At 40.6% G+C, this 18,326-nt stretch overlaps 1 protein-coding gene across 5 annotated transcripts; it reads left to right on the top strand.

The window, feature by feature from the left end:
- Positions 1-962: 962 nt before the first annotated feature.
- GPR180 (G protein-coupled receptor 180) lies at positions 963-17,176 on the top strand. 5 transcript variants are annotated; one of them, XR_015744447.1, is made up of 10 exons: positions 963-1,168; positions 6,248-6,406; positions 8,459-8,659; positions 9,956-10,136; positions 11,924-11,973; positions 12,710-12,867; positions 13,200-13,391; positions 13,750-13,827; positions 15,176-15,273; positions 16,005-17,176. XR_015744447.1 is itself a non-coding variant. In XM_026708289.2 (9 exons), exons 1-9 carry the CDS (start codon positions 1,015-1,017, stop codon positions 16,161-16,163), a joined length of 1,332 nt encoding a protein of 443 aa, XP_026564074.1. In that variant the 5' UTR covers positions 963-1,014; the 3' UTR covers positions 16,164-17,176. The 5 variants fall into 5 exon arrangements, 1 of the variants encoding a protein (XP_026564074.1); XR_015744449.1 differs by having other exon boundaries at positions 15,054-15,273; XR_015744448.1 differs by lacking the exon at positions 16,005-17,176 and adding an exon at positions 15,529-15,682.
- Positions 17,177-18,326: the final 1,150 nt, after the last annotated feature.

The raw sequence follows: 18,326 nt of genomic DNA, 5'->3' as shown, positions 1-18,326 counted from the left end.
AGGCTGTTCTTTGGCCAGGTTAAAAATGTTTTGAGAACTTAAAACCATCAAACTTCTCAATAAAACAGGCAGGGATATTCCAAGAGACACAAACTCGGGAAGCTCTCCTTCCAGCTGCTGATCTAAAGCCAGCATTCAATGTGTTAAGGAGTTTCGAGGTTTCGAGGACCGGCGAGTTCATTTAGTATAAAGGACTTACTGTAGGTTTCTGAGATGGAATAATAGCCTTCAAATGATAGAAAATATTTGTAGGTCGGGTTTTAGATTTTTGGCCGTGGTTTGCTCTCCGAGCTCGCCATTTAAGTAATAACGGTACATTAAATAATTTAGTCTGGCACACAAGACATATGTAAGCTAAAGAGGAATAGGACAAGACACTTCTACAAAACTTCCCTTATGATGTTACCCTTTTCTGCTCCCCCCCAAAAAACAATCATTCAAATCCATTCGAATTAATATTTAAAAGCACTTTTGATTTATATTCGTATTTGGGACAAACAGGAGTTAAATGGCGCTGCTAGACATTTAAGCCACGCGGGCTCAGAATGGGTCTTCGAAGATCTTCGGCTGCATGGGAAGAGCGCCCCTCGGGATCCTAAACCAGAAGTTTAAAACCGGGGCTCGACTAGATGTCCTCCTGGGTAACTCCATCGCCGCCACTACCACCACAGACGTTGCCTGCCCTGGCCGCGGTGGCCCCGCCCCCTCCTCCCCCTTCCACCAATCCCATCCAACTTCAGGAACCCGGCGGGTGGAGCGTTCCTAGCAACCGTCTCCCGAATGCCAGTTGGGAGTCCTCCTTGCCAGAGGCTGGCGCGTGGCAACGGCCCCTCCCCCTGCCCTGCCCTCCCGCCCTCCTCGGGAAGGCCCTCTCATTGGCCTCCTCCCGGTAAAACCCCCTCTCCCATTGGCTGCCGCTCCTTTCCTGGTTCCGCCTGGTTTCCGTTCGCTTCAGGGCGAGTGCAGACGTGGTGGGGATGAGGGAGAGGTGACGGCGGGGGTGCCGGAGAAGCCATGGAGCGGTTCCTGTGCTTCGTCTGGGTCGCGCTCTGGAGCGGCAGCTGCGCCTGGATGCGCGGGGCTCAAGCCAAGACCGTCCACGGCGGCTTCTCCAGCGCCACGGCCCGCGCCCGGGCCGGCCAAGTGGTGGCTCGGTTCCAGTTCCGAGGTAAGAGTTCGGCGGGGGCAGAAGCGAAGGGAAAGCGGAGCGGCTTGACGGGTGAGCCGTGACAGGCTGGCTCGTGGGACCGACCCGAGTGGGTTACCTGCCGCTCCACGCGTGTTTTTCGTGGAAATAACACCCCCACACACACACACGGTATTCCATTCTCGGGGTGGGGTGGGGTGGGGAGCCGCTTCTTCCCTGGGAGCCCGATCTTGGCGCGAAGCCGGACTGCGAGGACACGGGCCAAAATGAGCACTTTTTTCTGCAGCTGTCGCCACCTTCTTCTCCCGAGGACGACACGTGTCTTTGGAGGAGGAGGAGGTGGCAGACAAAATTTTGGAGCTTTTCGTGGGACCAACCATCAAGTACGGCTGGTCCTCAACTTTTACGACCACAGTGGAGCCCAACATTTATGGTGCTAAGTGAGAAATTGGTTCGCTGAATTTTGCCCTCCCCCCCTCATTTTACAACTTTTCTTGCTACCTTTATTAAGCGAATCACTGCAGTTGTTAAGTGAGTACCCCGGTTGTTAAGTGAATCTGCTTTCCCCATTGACTTTGATTGGGAGGAGTTTGCAAAAGGGGGTCCACATGACACGGGGACTTTGCAACCGTCATAAACATGAGTCGGTTGTCGAGCATCTGAATTTGGATCCTTTGACTGTGGGGATGCAACGGTTGTCGGTGTGAAACGTGGTTCACAAGTTGCTTTTTTCCGTGCCTTTGTAGCTTTGAATGGTCACTAAACAAACTGTTGTGAGGCAAGGACTACCTGTGAACAATACCCCGTCAAGAAACTGCCATAGAGCCGTCATTAAACAGCCCAACCAAATAATCTCTAAGACCGCCTACACCCACACAGGCAAGACACTAGAATATAAATTGACAGCAAACCACACCCCTTACTAGCACTGATGATGATACCTAGTTAGGGTAATGAAATGTCTGCAAGAAAACAAGTAAACTCAGAGAGCACCAAGGACTTCTCATACCAACCCTGAGCTACAAATATTCTTCATTGTTCCCCTAGGCCAGGTGTCAGCAACCCGTGGCTCTTCGGGCCCTCTGCGGCGGCTCCCTGACCCATCACTGGCTGGCCCCACCTCTTGCCCTCCCCTCCCTTGCCTGGCCTGAGAAGGTAAGAGTGACAGCAGGGATGAAGAAGTGGCCGGGGGCTGATTCTCTGGCACGTCACTCTGGCTGAAGCTTCTTCTGGCCCTTGATGGGAGTGAGTGACATTGAGTTGGCCACACCCACTCAGTTTTTTTTTCCTGTAGGAAATGGGTTCAAACGGCTCTTTGAGTTTTTAAGGTTACAGACCCCTGCCCTAGGCCGCTAAGGGCTACTGTGCATCCTCATGACTGCAAAAGTAAAGTTGCCTCTGAGTTGAGCTATGGTTTCCTTGGCTGTGTGTGGAAGTGGGTCTTTATTGCCTTCCGGGAAAGAGTTTATAGCTAGTCCTCAACTTAAGGCAATTCGTTTAGTGACCATTTGAAGTTAAAAGAGCACTGGAAAAAAAGTGACGACTGTTTTTCGCACTTATGACAGTTTGCAGCATCCCCATGGTCATCTGATTTATATTGGGATGTTTGACAACTGCTTCATATTTATGAAGGTTGCAGTGTCCCAGGGTTACGTGACCATCTTTTTCGACCTTCTGACAAGCAAAGTCAACGGGGAAGCCATTCACTTAACAACCGGGTTACTAATTTAACAATGCAATGATTTGCTTAACAAACGTGATAAAAAAAGTTGTGAACAACTTTCTCACTTAGCAACATAAATTATGGGTTCAATCGTAGTCATAAATCAAGGACTACCTATACTACTTCACTGGAAAGTCATGGTAGTCTGCCTCAGTTCTCCTTAATCTCACTCTGTGTGGTTTCCTTTGGGATCAGCCTTTTTCCCCAAGGTGCAGCTGGTTGCTATGTTGCTCATTTGGGGCCTCTAAAACCTCTTTTAGCTGGTCACACTGCTGTAGGTTCCATTTTATTTGCCTTGCTTCAGTTACCAAGCTTTGACTAGGAATTTAGCAGAACTGGCAAATGTGTTCTTGCCTATGCAAAGAAATATTTTTGGTGAATTATACTATTTTTGTAGAATCTTCATAAACATTTTAGCTCTGAGAGAGAAGCACAGTAATTGATAGGTTGATGTTAGGTTTACATATAATACAGCAGCCACCTTCTTAGCCTAGGGTTAGGGTTAGTTTTGAAAGATTGTGAGCTTTTGCATATATAAAGTCATCTGTGAATGCCATTGTGGTCACAGAGAAGGTGATCTCCCTGAATCTCATAGCTTCTGTTTCAGACTTCCAATACTGCTCAGTATTTTCTAGCAGTTGGGTGACCACTACATCATTCGGTTGTGAGCACTTTATGAATTTAGTTCATTACATGAGTTCCTTTGCAAGAAGGAATGTCAAATCTTTAGGTCTTGTCTACCACCTGTGACTTTCATGTACTGATTATTTTGGAAGTAACTCACACAAGTGTTTTTTGCCCCTAGTTGCTGGAATAATGCAATATACTTGATGATAAATATCTCAGTTGGGGCATCCTGCCATCAGTTTGCGGGGCAGTTTTTGATTCTCCAGCACAATGTTGGGCCAGCCTAGTACTGCTGTTCATTGGGTTATTATAGTGGCAAGTTAAGCTCTCCCAAGCAGAGAAGAAACACTTAACAAGCACTGACCTGGAAGCCAGAAGTTGCAAGCAGTTCTGAGCAAGTCAGGAATATGACAGAATATGGACCAAATCTTCCATCCTCTTCTGTCCTGATAGAGGCACCTGGTGAAGCTCCAGAGGAAGAAAAGCTTGTTGGAACCCAGTATAAAGTAAAACTGTCAGCTGTCACCTTGTGTTTGCTGTGCTTCGCTGTTATGTGGTGACAGACTGCTACGAATTGTGGGGAGGGGGGGATGCTTAGGAAATCTAAAGTAGAGACTGTACCTCCTTGAGATGCTGCCCCAAAGTCCCCAAGCTGGAAGGAGAAGCAAGCTGCATACCAAGCTCCACTTGGACTGACCATTGTGAAAATATCTTGCATGGACTTGATTGGTTATAGTGGGGTTAACAGCGAGGGTCAGTTGCAGGGGGGGAATGGGGAGTAGAACTTAGGGATTTGGGCACACAATTCTCAGTCCTGGTTATGCAATACACTTGACCTCTAATAAAACTATGCCTTTTTCAAAAAATGGAGCCAAGGATCGTTTCTATTTAGAGGTTTAAGTTATGGCCAGTCTGACAAACATGAGCAGCAACAGTAAGCAAAATATCTAATTGTGCCTTTTCTGGTAACCAGAAATTGGTAAGCATTTTGTGTGGGGTGGGGTGACAAATTGTTTGGCTTGTAAAGTAAGTATAAAGTAAAATTAATGGGGGACCCTTGTCAATATTTTCCTGGTCATTTTTCCTTGAGAAATCCTGGAAGTGAGAGTTGTTGCTTGCAGACATTCCTGCTGTGATTTGATTGATCCACTTTCTCACTAGATATTTTTCCCAGGCAGATAATGGAGAGCAGGAAGGCTATTAACCTTGACTGACATTTCAGAAAAGGAAAGCTGGAAAGCTAGTTGTTGAAGTTTATAGAAAGTACTAACAGAGCCCCATCAAAGTGTTTGTGTTTGTGGATGATCTCTGGTGAGAGCAGGATGAAGTAATGCAGCCACCCTTGCTCTCTTTGACCTCTTGGCAGCTTTCAAATATCATCGACCATGATGCTCCAGGATTGAAGAGCAGGTGGCAGTTGCAGCTAGGAAAGCCTTGGCACAACTTTGTGTTGTGCTTTAATTGCACAGGATTCCCTGTGCTCAGTTGTTCAGTCCCTGGTCATTGCACAGTTGGACTGCTGTAATGCACTTTACATGAAGATATTCTTGAGGAGCATTTGGAGGCTATAGCTGGTGTAGAGAGTGGCAGCACAGGCAATTTTGGGTGCCCCAAGAATGGCCCTTGTATCATCTCTGTTCCACAACCTGTATTGGCTGGTGCTCTGTTTCTGGGTGCAATTGAAGGTGTCATTGATCACCTTTAAAGCCCTTCATGGCATGGGTCCCAGTTAGGAAAGGAAGGGGAGGGAGAGAGAGAGAGAGCGCAAAACAACTAGACCAGTACTAATTATTTTATAGGTAACTTTTTATTACCAGTCATAAATATGTATTGGCTTATATCTTGAATGTATGTATTGGCTTGTATCCCTATTGCAGCTGTATAAACTCTAAACCCAGTTTAAGGTTGGGTCTGGTTGACTTTGGCATGGACGGTATAGCATGAGTTGAAAGCATCCAGAAGAAGACAGTAACAACAGACCGCTGTACAGTTGCCAAGAAAACAACATGGAGATGTCTGTGAAACTACAAATTCAAATACAACTTGATTTTATCCAACTCTTAAAGGAAATATTGGGAGAGAGGGTTGTAAATTACTAACTTTCCTGTTTAAGGTCATCTGGTGAGGTGGAAGTTAAATTGAAAAGGGTGATTCCCCCCACCATTTATCAGAAAACTGTCCTTTATTAGAAATTGCATTTTGTACAGTTGTATAGCCATATTCAATTTTCTTTTGTAAACCAACATTGAAAAATAAACAATTACCCACAAACCTCTTTCAGGTTTGCCCCTTTCTCCAATTTATTTTTCCTAATGAAATATGGTCACCATAAGTACAATATGGGTGGAAGCACATGTGATGGATTTGATCTTTCTGTCTCAAATTCTGTCCTCTTCTGCTTTATGGTACATAATTGCAATAGGCCAGAGTTTAGTCTTTTTCAAGACGGAAAACACTTGTTCCGATCATCCCTTGGCTCTTCAAAATGAAACAAAAGTTATCCCTGCTTTTGAAAAGCTGTCCTAAGCACATGGTACATATGGCAGAGGGGAAAATTGAATTCACTGGATTTTTGACACCTTTCAGCATACCTTTAAAAAATGATCATGCTATGCAAATGATAAATGCAACTGGTAAATATGCAATAGAAAGTACGTCTTATAAGCATTAAATTGCCTTGTAGGGAATGTTTCTCTCTTGCTCATGTTTCTATCTGTATAACAGAATTTGATTTCTTTTTAAATATCAAGGTGATTGTGCTCTTCTGTATGTCAGAATCAACAACGTGGCAACTGCTGTTGGAAAAGAAGCAAAGCTTCATCTCTTTCAAGCTCAGGAATGGCTAAAGCTTCAAGAAAGCCAGCAGGATTACAGCTGTAAAGAAAAACTGGCTAAAGCTCAGCTGATAAGTAAGTCTGTGCACAGGTGTCATTAATGTATTGAGCCATTTATATAGCCTGCTTATACTCATTGGCTGATCACAGATTAATCCTTAGTAAAACATTTTAGTGGCAGTTAAAGTACTTTGCTAGTTGCACCAAGAGGCTTGGAAATGGCAAGCTAAAGGCACACTGACTTCTAGCTATACTGGTTATGAAATCTTTCTACAATCACACCTGTTCTGCTTCCTTACATATTCACTTCTATATACATACATTTCACCTTTCATTGTTCAGTTCTAGTGTTTTGTTTCACAGATTATAAGTGCAATTCCTGATCTTCACAAGTGAATGCTCTATTTGATTCTAAATGTCCCTTTTTCATTTAGATAATAGAGGATTGTTACATCCTGCTTATCCCCAGCATGGCCATTCTTGTTTTGGAAATCCTGATAAAGTTCATCGGAGTTGAGATTCTAATTGTTGACAAAACACAGCACCTAGGATAAATTCATAGAAGGGCAACGGTTCTAATCTGTTAATGCTTGCAATCCAGGCAAATGTTAATATTTACTCTTCTCTTTTGGATTAAATACAAAATGTGATAACATAATGCCGATTAGTGTAGATTAATCAGGTGCTATTAAGTCAGGTCTAACACTTGGAGACTTAGCATTTTAGCCTGTCTTTGAAGCCAGTGTAAAGCTCTCCCCACTAGACTTTTAACCACAACAAATATTAGAATGCAAAAAGCTACATTGGAGATAGATAATTTCGGATGGGCCAGAGGCTATCCTTGGACTTCCAGGCTGCCAGAGGGAGAAGGAGGATGCAGAAGGCTATCCCTCTATTGCTGTGAAGTCATAAGAAGGAGCAAGGTCTTCTGACCTTTTCTGCCATTTTGTTTAGGGTGGGAAGATTTGAGAGGTGAGCCACTCCTACCCCAAGCAAACAATTGTTCTTAATCACACAACTAATAATCTTCCATTTTGCTAAATGCTCATATTTCCTTCTGTTTCTAAATTTTCTCAGTGAATTGAAAATGGTTACCCGTACAGCTGACTTAAAAGCATTTTTTAAAAACCATTCAATGATGCAATTGGCTATTTTTGCATATTGCAAGTGTTAATATTTAAACCTATAATTATGGTAGCATAAAGTAAAATGTCTAGTTTTAAAAAAACATGAAAAGAGTCCCTTTGTTTCCTTGTTCAACTAAAGAAAATGAAACTAGGAAATCAGATTACAAAAGCTAATATCAATTTTTGTGGACCACAAATATTTTATAATTATTAAATCCTCAGATAGTTTATTTCAAAGTGGTCATAATCAGGATAATTCTTAACTAATACACTAATAAAAAATGTTAATAGTAGTTCACCACCAGTACCTATAGTTAATTATACACTGACATTGGCAGATTTTAAAAAGTGCCATATCCTGGCTATTATATATTTACTTCCTTCCCAAATTACTTTCAAAATGAATAAACTGGCTTTTGGTCTGTTTAGAATAAGTCACATGGAGATTTGATCATATTTTGTAACTTAAGCAGCTTTATACTGAGTTAGAGCTGGCTCAGTATTTTTTGCACAGATTAACTCCTCCTGCATTTTAATCTCTTGTTTTTTTTTTTCTAACCTGACATGAAGTCAGGGATTCAAAGTGGATTTTTCTTCAGGCAAAGTCTTTACCGTGCCCCTGAATCACTGAAGTATTTTTTTCTAATTAAATAACATTTTACTGTAATTGACTATTCATTATGATGTTCATAATTAAGTACATTTAGTTTCTTATTTGGCCTAAAGGTGGTTAAAAGTGACTAACTGGGGATGATTCTTGCCCTATGATATGTAATGAGTTGGTATGGTCTTTAAATATAATGTATTTACAGTTACATTATAAACATGCTCATACATTTGATTGGTATATATATTCTAGCATATATATTGGCACATGTACTTTCAACAATATGAACGTGCCCTTTAGCCATAGCCACACATGAAAAATTTCTTGAGTGCTAGAAATTTCTTACCACTAAAAGTTTCCTGGAGATAGTGACTTTAATGTATTTTTTTTAAGTGAATGTGAACTCCACCGAACAAAATATAACAGTATCCCAGATCCCTTATCCAGACACGTGGTATGTATTTTATGCCGACAAGTTTACCTGTGTGGAGACATATGAAGACTCTGAATCTGAGGATATTCCATTTGAAATGGTGCTACTAAATCCAGATACAGAACGGAATCCATTAGATCACTTTAGTGCAGGGGAATCAGGTAAGGTATTTCTCTTGATACGAAGTGGCCTTTGTGAGAAATAGAATGAAGATGTGACCAATTTAATGGAAGTACATTGTTGGAGAAGAAGCATTTCTCCAAATCTATGAAAGCGTATTCATTCAATAAGAAGTTAAAATGGGTTGATTGCTTTAACCAGACTATAGGATCATAAAGCTAGTTTTTTCCCCTTTTTTTTCTTGTACAGGCAAATAATCCGAAATATCTGTTTGACTTTTTTACTTTGGAAATAAATGTAATTTTTGTCCTTATATTTGCTGAAATACAGGTATGGTGCAGTGCCATAACTGTATGTTTCTTTTTACTGTGTTGAATGGATTGAGAAGCAATAGTGCAATCTGGGATGGTCAAACATTTAAGCCTTGGGGTTTAACATTTAACATTCAGTAGCTGTTTGGATTCAGTTCCAGAAAGAAAGGCATATTTGATTGCAAAAACAAACAAAAAACTTTGTCCTTTTTTTTTTTTTTGCATCATGTGACTGTCTTCCCATAGCAACTTAATGAATAGAGAAAAGAATATGAATTATAGAGCCTACAATTTGTTAGTTCGGTTTACCTCAAAAAGTGTTGTCTGATGTAAATTAAAGTTACATTTTACATCACTTTTTAAAGTATTGCAGCAGTGACATCTAGTGGTAAGACAAAACACCTCTCTCTTAGCTGCTCCTTTTGCAAAGGCTGCCATACTTGCCATATTTAGTCTGAAGAACAATCCTGAAGATGGTGGTTCTTCAAAAGAAGGATGATTAGGCAGACATAATGAAACAGATTGTATTTTGAAATCAAAAGGAAAACTGAGCTTCCCTGCTACATGTAATTCCCAATCCCTATTGCAGCATTTCTCAATCTATACGCAATTTAAGCCATGTGAACCTGAACTTCAACTCCCAGAATTCCCCAGCACGCAGGATATGGAAACCCTTATCACATATCTTCATCTCTGTTCACATTCTATCTCCTTTGGTGGTGGCCTTTTAAAGACCTAATGTACCTCTCAAGGTCCCATCACGAAGGGCCTTTTCTGCAGTGGAACTTATTTCTGGAATGCCCCCTGCATCTTTTAGCCCAAGATGAAACTGATTATTCTTAAACTTCAAATTGGCTGCTGTTCTCCGTTGTTTCTAAGCCGTAGCCAAATGTGTTTTAATTGGAAGTTGCTCTGGGAGTTGTCAGGTTTTTCATTAGAGAGAAGGCATAGAAAAACAAGGTTTATAAGAAACAAGGCATTCATTGTCAAAGAAATGAATGAACATTGTTTTTTTTCTGTTCACAGGCTTACATGAGTTCTTCTTCCTACTTATCCTGGGTTATTTTGTTGCTGCCTGCATTTACGCTCAGTCCTTGTGGCAAACAATTAAGAAAGGGGGACCTATGCACACGGTGCTCAAAGTGCTCTCTGTAGTTTTGCTCCTGCAAGCAGCTTCAGCTCTTGCAAACTATCTGCATTTTTCAAGGTAAATTCAGATCCCACGGAAAGGACTTCAGCTGAATCCCTATAAACAGTTGCTCTTGTCTGCTATCTCAGGCTTCCAGCAGCAACCTTTACTAACAAGAATTTCTAGCTTTCCCAGCTAGCTTTGCTCTGAAGGCCTAAACCTCAAATGATTCCTTTCAAAAATCCTAGGCTTTGCTGCTTAGGCCTAAACTTTCTTTCTGCTCCAGCATACAGAGGCAAGCAAGCTAAGTTACTGTGCAGTATTTATTTGGAGAAAGAATATTTATTTTGAAAAAATGTATATAGCCGCTTACTCGCTCACGGCGACTAGGTGGCTTACAGAAAATAAAAACAATGTAGAGTGAATAAAAATAAAAATTATTATTAATAATAATAAAGTAATACCCCCCCCAGCAACAACACACACTCATATCAGCCATTTAATGGGCTCCATCCCACCCTGCGTTCCCCAGGCCCCCTGGCAAAACCATTTCTTCAGGGTCTTCCGAAAGAGTGTCAGAGTAGGGGCCATTATAATCTCGGGAGGGATGATATTCCAGAGGAGAGGGAGCCACCACAGACAAGGCCCTTCTTCTTGATGCCATCAGATGTATCTGAGTAATCTGAGATAGCAGCATTCCTTGCAGAGGGCATGGATTGCTTGCGGTTATACTGTGCATTCTCACAGTGATATGGAAGCCATTCAGAGGCATGCAGGTAATTCGTACTTCTAAGCAGACCAGGCTTCTATCCTACTGAATTTCTTTCTCCAATTTGCTAGGGGGAAATACCACTCTAAGGCAGGGATGTCAAACTCGCGATGACACATCGTCACGTAACATATCTCAACCTTTTTCCCCCTTTGCTAAAACGGAGGTCGGGGTTGCCAGCGTGTGATGCATCCAGCCCGCAGACCACAAGTTTGACTCTCCTGCTCTAAGGGGATGCTTATTCAGTGACCTCTAACTTTAACAAAACTGGTTTCACGGAGCATTAGGACAAAGAATCAAATTTCTCATTATTGCTTCCTGATATTAACCCCACAGAATTGTTTTGTGGTTTGCCCATAATCATCTTTTCTTGTGGCTGCACGTTCCTACTCCAGTTTCTTTTCAAATTCACTTCTTTAACCTTAAATAGAGTTTCTTACGATGGGTTCCTTGAAATAATGCAAATACATTATGAACCAGGGTTGGAATGCATTCCATCTTTCTTTTAATATATATTTTTCTCAACACAGTAAATGTAAACTAGCTTCATGTAAATTTAAATGTAAAGTAACATCTATGAATGAAGGAATAAAGAGGGAGTCTGATTAGGACAAAAGGAAGCTGAGTGCAGAAGCTTCTCAATAGCAATTGCAGTGGCCAAATTATATTGCAGTGTAAGCAGCCTTAAACGTGCTCTTTGTAATCCAATCTCTATTTCTTTTGCTATGGATTACCTTTAACACATTCTGCAAATAACGTGTGTGTGTATACACATATGCATGTATATGTGTGTGTGTCCAGAAAGATTATTTGTCATGATTGTGTGGGCCCTTTGCATTTGAAAGAGCAAATGTGCTTCTGAGCACAGAGCGCAAAAGTAAGACCTGCTGCCAACATCTGTCCGAGCATCGTATAGCCCCTTTCACCGCTACATCACATCCTAAGAAAAGCCTTGTTTGGCTCAGGGAAGTGGCAGACTGAGAAGTACCTTTTACTTTGGAATCTGAAGTGGTGCACAGTTCTAATGTTGTGTGTGAAGCATTGGACTTTTTAACAGAATGAGCTTTTGAAAATAATTTTCTTTCGTTTACATTAGTTATTCAAAAAATGGAGTAGGATTGCCTTTTATGGGGAGCCTTGCAGAATGTAAGTACATCTTTTCTAAGTTGAGTATTTGTTTTCTCTGGTATATCATGAAATGTTATTTAATTTCTTTAATTGTTGCATGTGTTATTTGGAGTGCACTAATGTCCTGTACCTCCACATCCTGCCTGGTGCTGGTAGGATCCCACCGGTCAATACGCAGGGCAGGGCTTTGTTCATTAGGTCTAGCAACATATTTGATTATTTCAAAAGATGCTTAACAGTGTAATCATACATTTGTCTGCTCAAACCTGAACGTGCTGAATTGATTGCTCTCAGACTAAGTAGGGGATTAAACCAAATAGTTGGGAACAGATTAAAAGGTTCCTCATTGGGCAGCATAGATGGAAAATTGAGAGGCTGGGCAAGTATGATTTATTTGCATCGTTTGGGGAACTCTTGGCTTCTTGAAAACATTGCTAACCACCAAAGGTGACTTGCTCTGCTGCAAAAGTTGAAAATGGCTTGCCACATTTGTGGGGAAGTGAATGAAAGTAAAGAACATTCCTGATGAAGCCAAAATTGATTTCCATATAGCAAAGAGTGAGCGTGAATGGTAAACATTCATCTGTTCACCCAAAGGAATGGCTGCCCTGAAGGACCTGTTTGAAGGGCAGAAGCTTCCTCTAGAAACGTTTTGCAGAACTAAGGCCCTACACAAGGCCTTTCTATGTGCCAGATATCCCTCATGCCATCATGTATGCTTTAACTGTGTCACCTTTCTTGACCTTCCCCTTAGTGTGCGACATAATCTCTCAGGTGCAGATGTTGTACCTGCTACTGAGTCTTTGCATGGGATGGGCAATTGGTAGAATGAAGAAATCTCAGAGCAAACCTCTCCAGTGGGATTCCAGTCCAGCATCCACCGCCATTGCCATAACTGCTGTTGTGACACAGGTCTGTGGTGGGTTTTGGTTGTTATTATTATTATTATTATTTTTGTCTTTACGGAAATACTGATTAGTAGCGGCTAATAATTCTTGAACATTAATAAGACATGTTAAAAATGATGTTACCCAAATAGAACGGCTTAATGATTGTTTGGGGAAAATGAAATGAAAGGCAAGCTGGACAGGTTCTGCACCTGATTTTAGCATAATTGGAAGATGCTGCAAAGGCTATAGCTGAGGTGGTCGTAACTAATCATGTGGATCCATCGTGGTTGTATCTTCTGAACCAAAGTTTCTTTAGGCATCGTTTTTATTCTTGGTATATGGCTTGTTCTACAGAGCATTCTGCTTATTTGGGAGCAGCTTGAGGATACCAATCACCATAGTTACCATTCACATCAAAGTTTAGCCGGTGCACTTCTCCTTGGCTTAAGAATTTGTCTAGCTGTGTTGTTAGGATGCGGACTTTACCAGATTATCCGAATTGAGAGGAGTACTCTAAAAAGAGAATTCTATATTACTTTCACAAAGGTATGTCCATTACATGAAAACCCTATGTACTCTTTTAAAAAACCCACTGAAACTCTTTTGAAGAAAATATAAAGATGTATAATTATATCTCTTTAGAAGTAAGTCAGGATGATCTTAATGAGGCTCCTTTTGTGTGCATATGTGTAAATTTAAAAGTTCTGAATTGCTCAGGAAAGATTTTTTTTAAGGTATACTTCCATTAAGTATCCTTACTGCTTTCTGTTTCTTGATTTAGAATAGTTAATCCTTTAAAAAAAAAGACTTTTGACAATGGGAAAGTGTCTCACTGGAGGTCCATAAACTATTAATGCTGCCAGATATCTCTAGCTAATACCCACATATGTCTTCTCTTTTTCAGGGATGTATTCTGTGGTTTTTATGTCACCCAACTCTTGTGACTATATCTCTAATGTTTAGAGATTATCAGCGGGAAAAGGTTGGTATATGCAACATATTAGGGGTGCTTTTTAGAACTGAGAATCGCTGACATGAATGATGCTCCTTTCTGGTGATAAAGCCCACACTTTTTAATTTAGCTAGACCTTAAATCATATAGTTGCCCTAAAAGTCCTTGTTCTTATACATACTTTTCACTAAGCTGGCCTTAAAAGCAAATTATGATTGCCATCTGGATATTTCCCCTTGCGTTTATTCGGCGTTTAGTTAAGCCAGATACAGGGTACTCCTGAGAAAAGTGATTATTTGAGTTGGCCATAAAAGACGGGCAAATTGTGCTGCAAAGAAGTTCGAAATGGCTTCCTGCCATGCCTTTTGTGGCCTGCTAAGGTTCCCCCAACTCCAGTGGGAGGAGAAAACAAGGGGTTGTTTTGCATCTGGGGATCTGGAAAGTTGAATGGAAAAAGAGATGACCAAAAGCACTGGTGTCACTCCGTAAAACTCATCAGCTGCCTCCCCAAATAGAAACTGGACCTGCCTATTTTTGAAGTACGTCCTCAATCTTCCTTGTATAGCCTGGCTCAGTCCAGTGGAAATTTAACTCCCCCCAACAGCTCTGGGAAATCAGTGGCAGGAACATGAATCTGGCCCTGATGATCGAAGTACAAAAGGAAAGAATGAAGATTGGTTCAAAGAAAAGCTTTCTGAGCAAACCAAAGTTCATTGGGGAAATCAGATGTAAAGAACATTTTCTGAAATCATTGGGTTAAATCCAAGCTAAGCCGTATTTTAGTGCTATGGGGATAAAGTAGTAGAACCACAGTTCTGTGACCAGTTTCAAGTTATAAAATGGTGCATTTGAATTTTTGTCCTTGAGTTTTGATGATGTGGGAACCCAATCCAAGCCCTGTATTTTGCAAATCATTGCTAGAAAATAACAATGGCTTAACATAGAATAAGCCTCTGCAGCTTATTCAAAAAACCATGTTTTTGTGTAGTGTCTGGAACGATAACTTTTCTGATACTATGAATTGGAGACACTACATAGAATATCTGAAGTGATTTTTCATCATGTGAGCCTAGTTTGGTTACATGCAATGGTAAAATAAAATGTCAGCTTTCTGGACCCCAGTGCTACAGATTTTGCATACACTAGATGTGATGACCTGGGGCATGGCACAAAGGCAACACAGCCAGAATAATAAGTAGGGGTCTATTTATTAGCTCCAACTTTGCCCCTAATGTGCCGGTTACCTTCCGGTCTAGAGAAAAACTCTCCCAGGAACCTGTAACAGCCTTTGACTGCAGATATTCCAGTCTAAAATGTTATAAACAAAAAACTTTATAAACTATGAATTCAGAAAGATAAGATAAGGTAATAAATCCAGCAGAGCAAGATAAGGAGTTCCAGAAGCGAAGTAACACGGCAGTAAATCAAACCAGTTGGGAGGATGCCAGGAACTCACATAACAGCAGCCAACATGAGGTAAACTCAACGTTTGTTTCTGACAAATGTCCCTCCCAAACTGCCTCTCCCCAGGTGTGCCTTGTAAAGGGAATCAGGGCCCTTTCCTCCCTTGTAAGCCATGCAACCCACGTTGCTCTCTTCTCCGTTTTCCCTACATGCCCCAGGATGAAGAGTAAGTGGGCCTGGGTCTCCCTCTTGAACCCCCTTGCCCCTGTTCTACCTCTTCCCTGCTCTGCCCAGCCTGACTTTGCCCTTCCCCGGTTTCCTCCACAGCCAACGGAGCCACACACACCCCTGCTCCCTGATGGCTGTTTTCGTCTTCCTCCTCAGATTCAGACTCCGAAGTGGGCATGACACTAGAGTAGAATCTGTGGCAGTTGGCATAATTTGTGCAATGACATCTTCAATTAAACAATGTAAATGACAATGCCGCGATGGTGTGCTCTTTGATTTTCCATGCCTTTGGGAATACCGGATCTCCATCCCTACAATTAATTAGTTAAAACACAATTTCATTGTACCTCCCACTCTCCTCTTCCCCTGCATCTCGGAGTGAAACTTTCAACTTGCAAAGTGTGAAAGGAAAAAAAAATATGTATCCTTGCCATATGCTTATTCTTTTATTGACTATATCTAAAGAGATCTTGCACCCCTTTGTACATCTAAGAAATTTCACACAAATTGTATGTTTATTGTACAAAGCTTATTCTGACTCACTCACTCACTTTTTGGTTATTGTTCCCTTTTAGATTATTACCATGGGTGTCATTCTCTGCCAGCTGTTTTCCATGGTCCTTCTGTACCGGCTCTTTGTTTCCCATAGTCTTTACTGGGAAGTGTCCTCTCTCTCTTCAGTGACATTGCCGCTAACAGTAGCATCTGGACATAAAAGTCGGCATCACTTCTGAGATCCCTTTGGAGATTTCTTGGCAATGGTGCAATAAAGATTTGGAAATAGAGCAGCTATTTTCAGCAGTAACTCAGCTCCAGATGAGCTAAATAACTAGAAGACAGCATTTTGCTCTCGCTGGATCACAACAAATACAGAAGTGATGGGAATTTATCAAAAATAGTGATCAGCAAACCTTTTTTTTTTTTTTTTTTGCTATTTGGATAAAGACTATGTGATTTTAGCCATGTTTCACTCCAAAACTGCCTCATTTGCATTAAAGTTCAAATTTTGATAATGATAAATTTAAACTAATTGGATGGAAGAGTTCGGCAATTCAAATAATACATTACTTATCTTGTTTAAGGTGGCTTTAATACAAAAAATGTATGCAAAAGTTTAATAGGACGTAAACTTTAATAGGTCCATAAAAGCGGTATATAATGTTTACAGTGAACAATAGTTCTCATTATCACTTTCTTGCCTTGAGGTTTGGATGTAGTTCAGTTTTTAGCTTGATTGCCAGTTGTATTTTAATTCTGTGTTTGACATTTTACAAGAACAGAAGGGTGATTAACTAACTCTTTAAGTTTTTTTTTTAAAAAAATACACCAGAGCAGCATGGTTGTAAAAGGAGCAGGTTTATGCCTCCTAAACTGAGGAGGGGAAAAAAGGAAATGTGTTGATGCAGTACTACAGTTTTACTCCTGAGAGAATTCAGTCATAATTAAGCCATAGCTGCAGATTAAATTAATAGAAGCATTTCAAATGTTAGTTTCAGTCATTAACTACCCATGAATTCCTGCCCAAGAATACTTAATCAGGATTAAATTTTCTCTGAATAATTGAAAAACAAAGTATTCATAGGATTTGCTGTAATTCATGTTGGCGTTTGTGTTCTGAGCGGTTGCCATTTTCCAACCGATGTAATAGAGCAACACTTGTCAGTGGTACATTTAGGCTGTTGCAGTTAATGCAGACTTTAATCGAAGTGCCTATTTATTGCTCCAAATTAAAATCCTATGAACAGTATATCCTGTACAGAATGAACATTCCTGTTAAGTAACTGCTTTATTTATTTCAAGTCTAATGCCTTTTTTCAAAATATGCTTGCAATTGTGGTCCACAAGAAACTTTTAAGCCCCCCACCCTGCTTTTAACAATATATTTCCGTTCATCTTTGCTCTGAGTTGCACCCACAAGACTGCCGCATTTTACTGTCTTTGGGGAATGGATCTCTCTATGACATTCTCTTCTTCCTGCCCTTTCTGGTAGATTCAATTGCCAGAAGAAAAAGAAGACATAAGAATACTGTGGTATCCCTTATCCAGCCTTCCTACTTCTCCATCCTCATACCAGGACTATCAGAAACAGGAATGCAGTTATCACAGAAATAGCTTGCGTAAGGGGGGGAAAAAAGTTCAAGAAAGCCCCAGGCTACAAATATGAAATTGTGCAAACTTGAACATAATTTTAGGAATGCATCCTTGAAAATCACAGACAGTCTAGTCTTCAAAAATGCTGCTTCAGCACAATTCCTAGTAAAGCTGGGAGTTTTTCTAGTTAGAGAGTAGACAGGAGATCTTCCAGTATTTGATTTCAGGTTTTGGAATTTGTAGGTCGATGTTCCTCAACTTTTGCAACTTTAAAATAAGTGGACTTCAGCTCCCAGAATTCCCTGGCTGGCTGGGGAATTCTGAGACTTGAAGTCCACTTATTTTAAAATTGCAAAGATTGAGAATCGTGGCTATAGTAATTAGCTCCTTGCTGAGGCAAATGACAGCATGTTAAAAGTTATTTGCTAAAAGGGTTAATTATTTTTTTGTTACTTGGAACAAGAATAAAAGATTGGGTTGGAAAGATTGAAATAGTTTACTTTCAGATTAGTGGTGAAATTATTGCAAAATTATTTTTTTGCATTTCTCATTAACCACATCAAAACTTTGCTGGTTAAAAGTTGTGTTTATCTGTGTGCTGATAATTTACAATAGAAAAAGTGCTTTTGGGCACAGATTTTTATAACAGAAATTTAGTGTTTTCTCTTGCAGAAAATGCAGCATTTATGTGCAAATTCAAACATTGAGGTAACAGTGGCATTGGAGATATTTCAATATCAAACATGACATTTCAGAAAACTGCACAGAAATGATAGGAATATGCAGTATTAAGGATTTCTGCTTTC

The sequence above is a fragment of the Pseudonaja textilis genome, chromosome 8 (assembly GCF_049901715.1).
Source record: "Pseudonaja textilis isolate UNSWEBS1 chromosome 8, rPseTex1.2, whole genome shotgun sequence".
NCBI lineage: Eukaryota > Metazoa > Chordata > Lepidosauria > Squamata > Elapidae > Pseudonaja > Pseudonaja textilis.
The sequence above is the reverse complement of the archived record's forward strand: the minus strand, read 5'-3'. Positions and strand labels throughout refer to the sequence as shown.

Bases quoted from the DNA above. Each gene is read 5' to 3' on its own strand.
- GPR180 (XM_026708289.2), top strand. From the start codon at position 1,015: ATGGAGCGGTTCCTGTGCTTCGTCTGGGTCGCGCTCTGGAGCGGCAGC. The intron at 12,868-13,199 runs GTCTGTGGTGGG...CTTGTTCTACAG, and splicing joins TAACTGCTGTTGTGACACAG to AGCATTCTGCTTATTTGGGA. The intron at 13,392-13,749 runs GTATGTCCATTA...TCTCTTTTTCAG, and splicing joins TCTATATTACTTTCACAAAG to GGATGTATTCTGTGGTTTTT.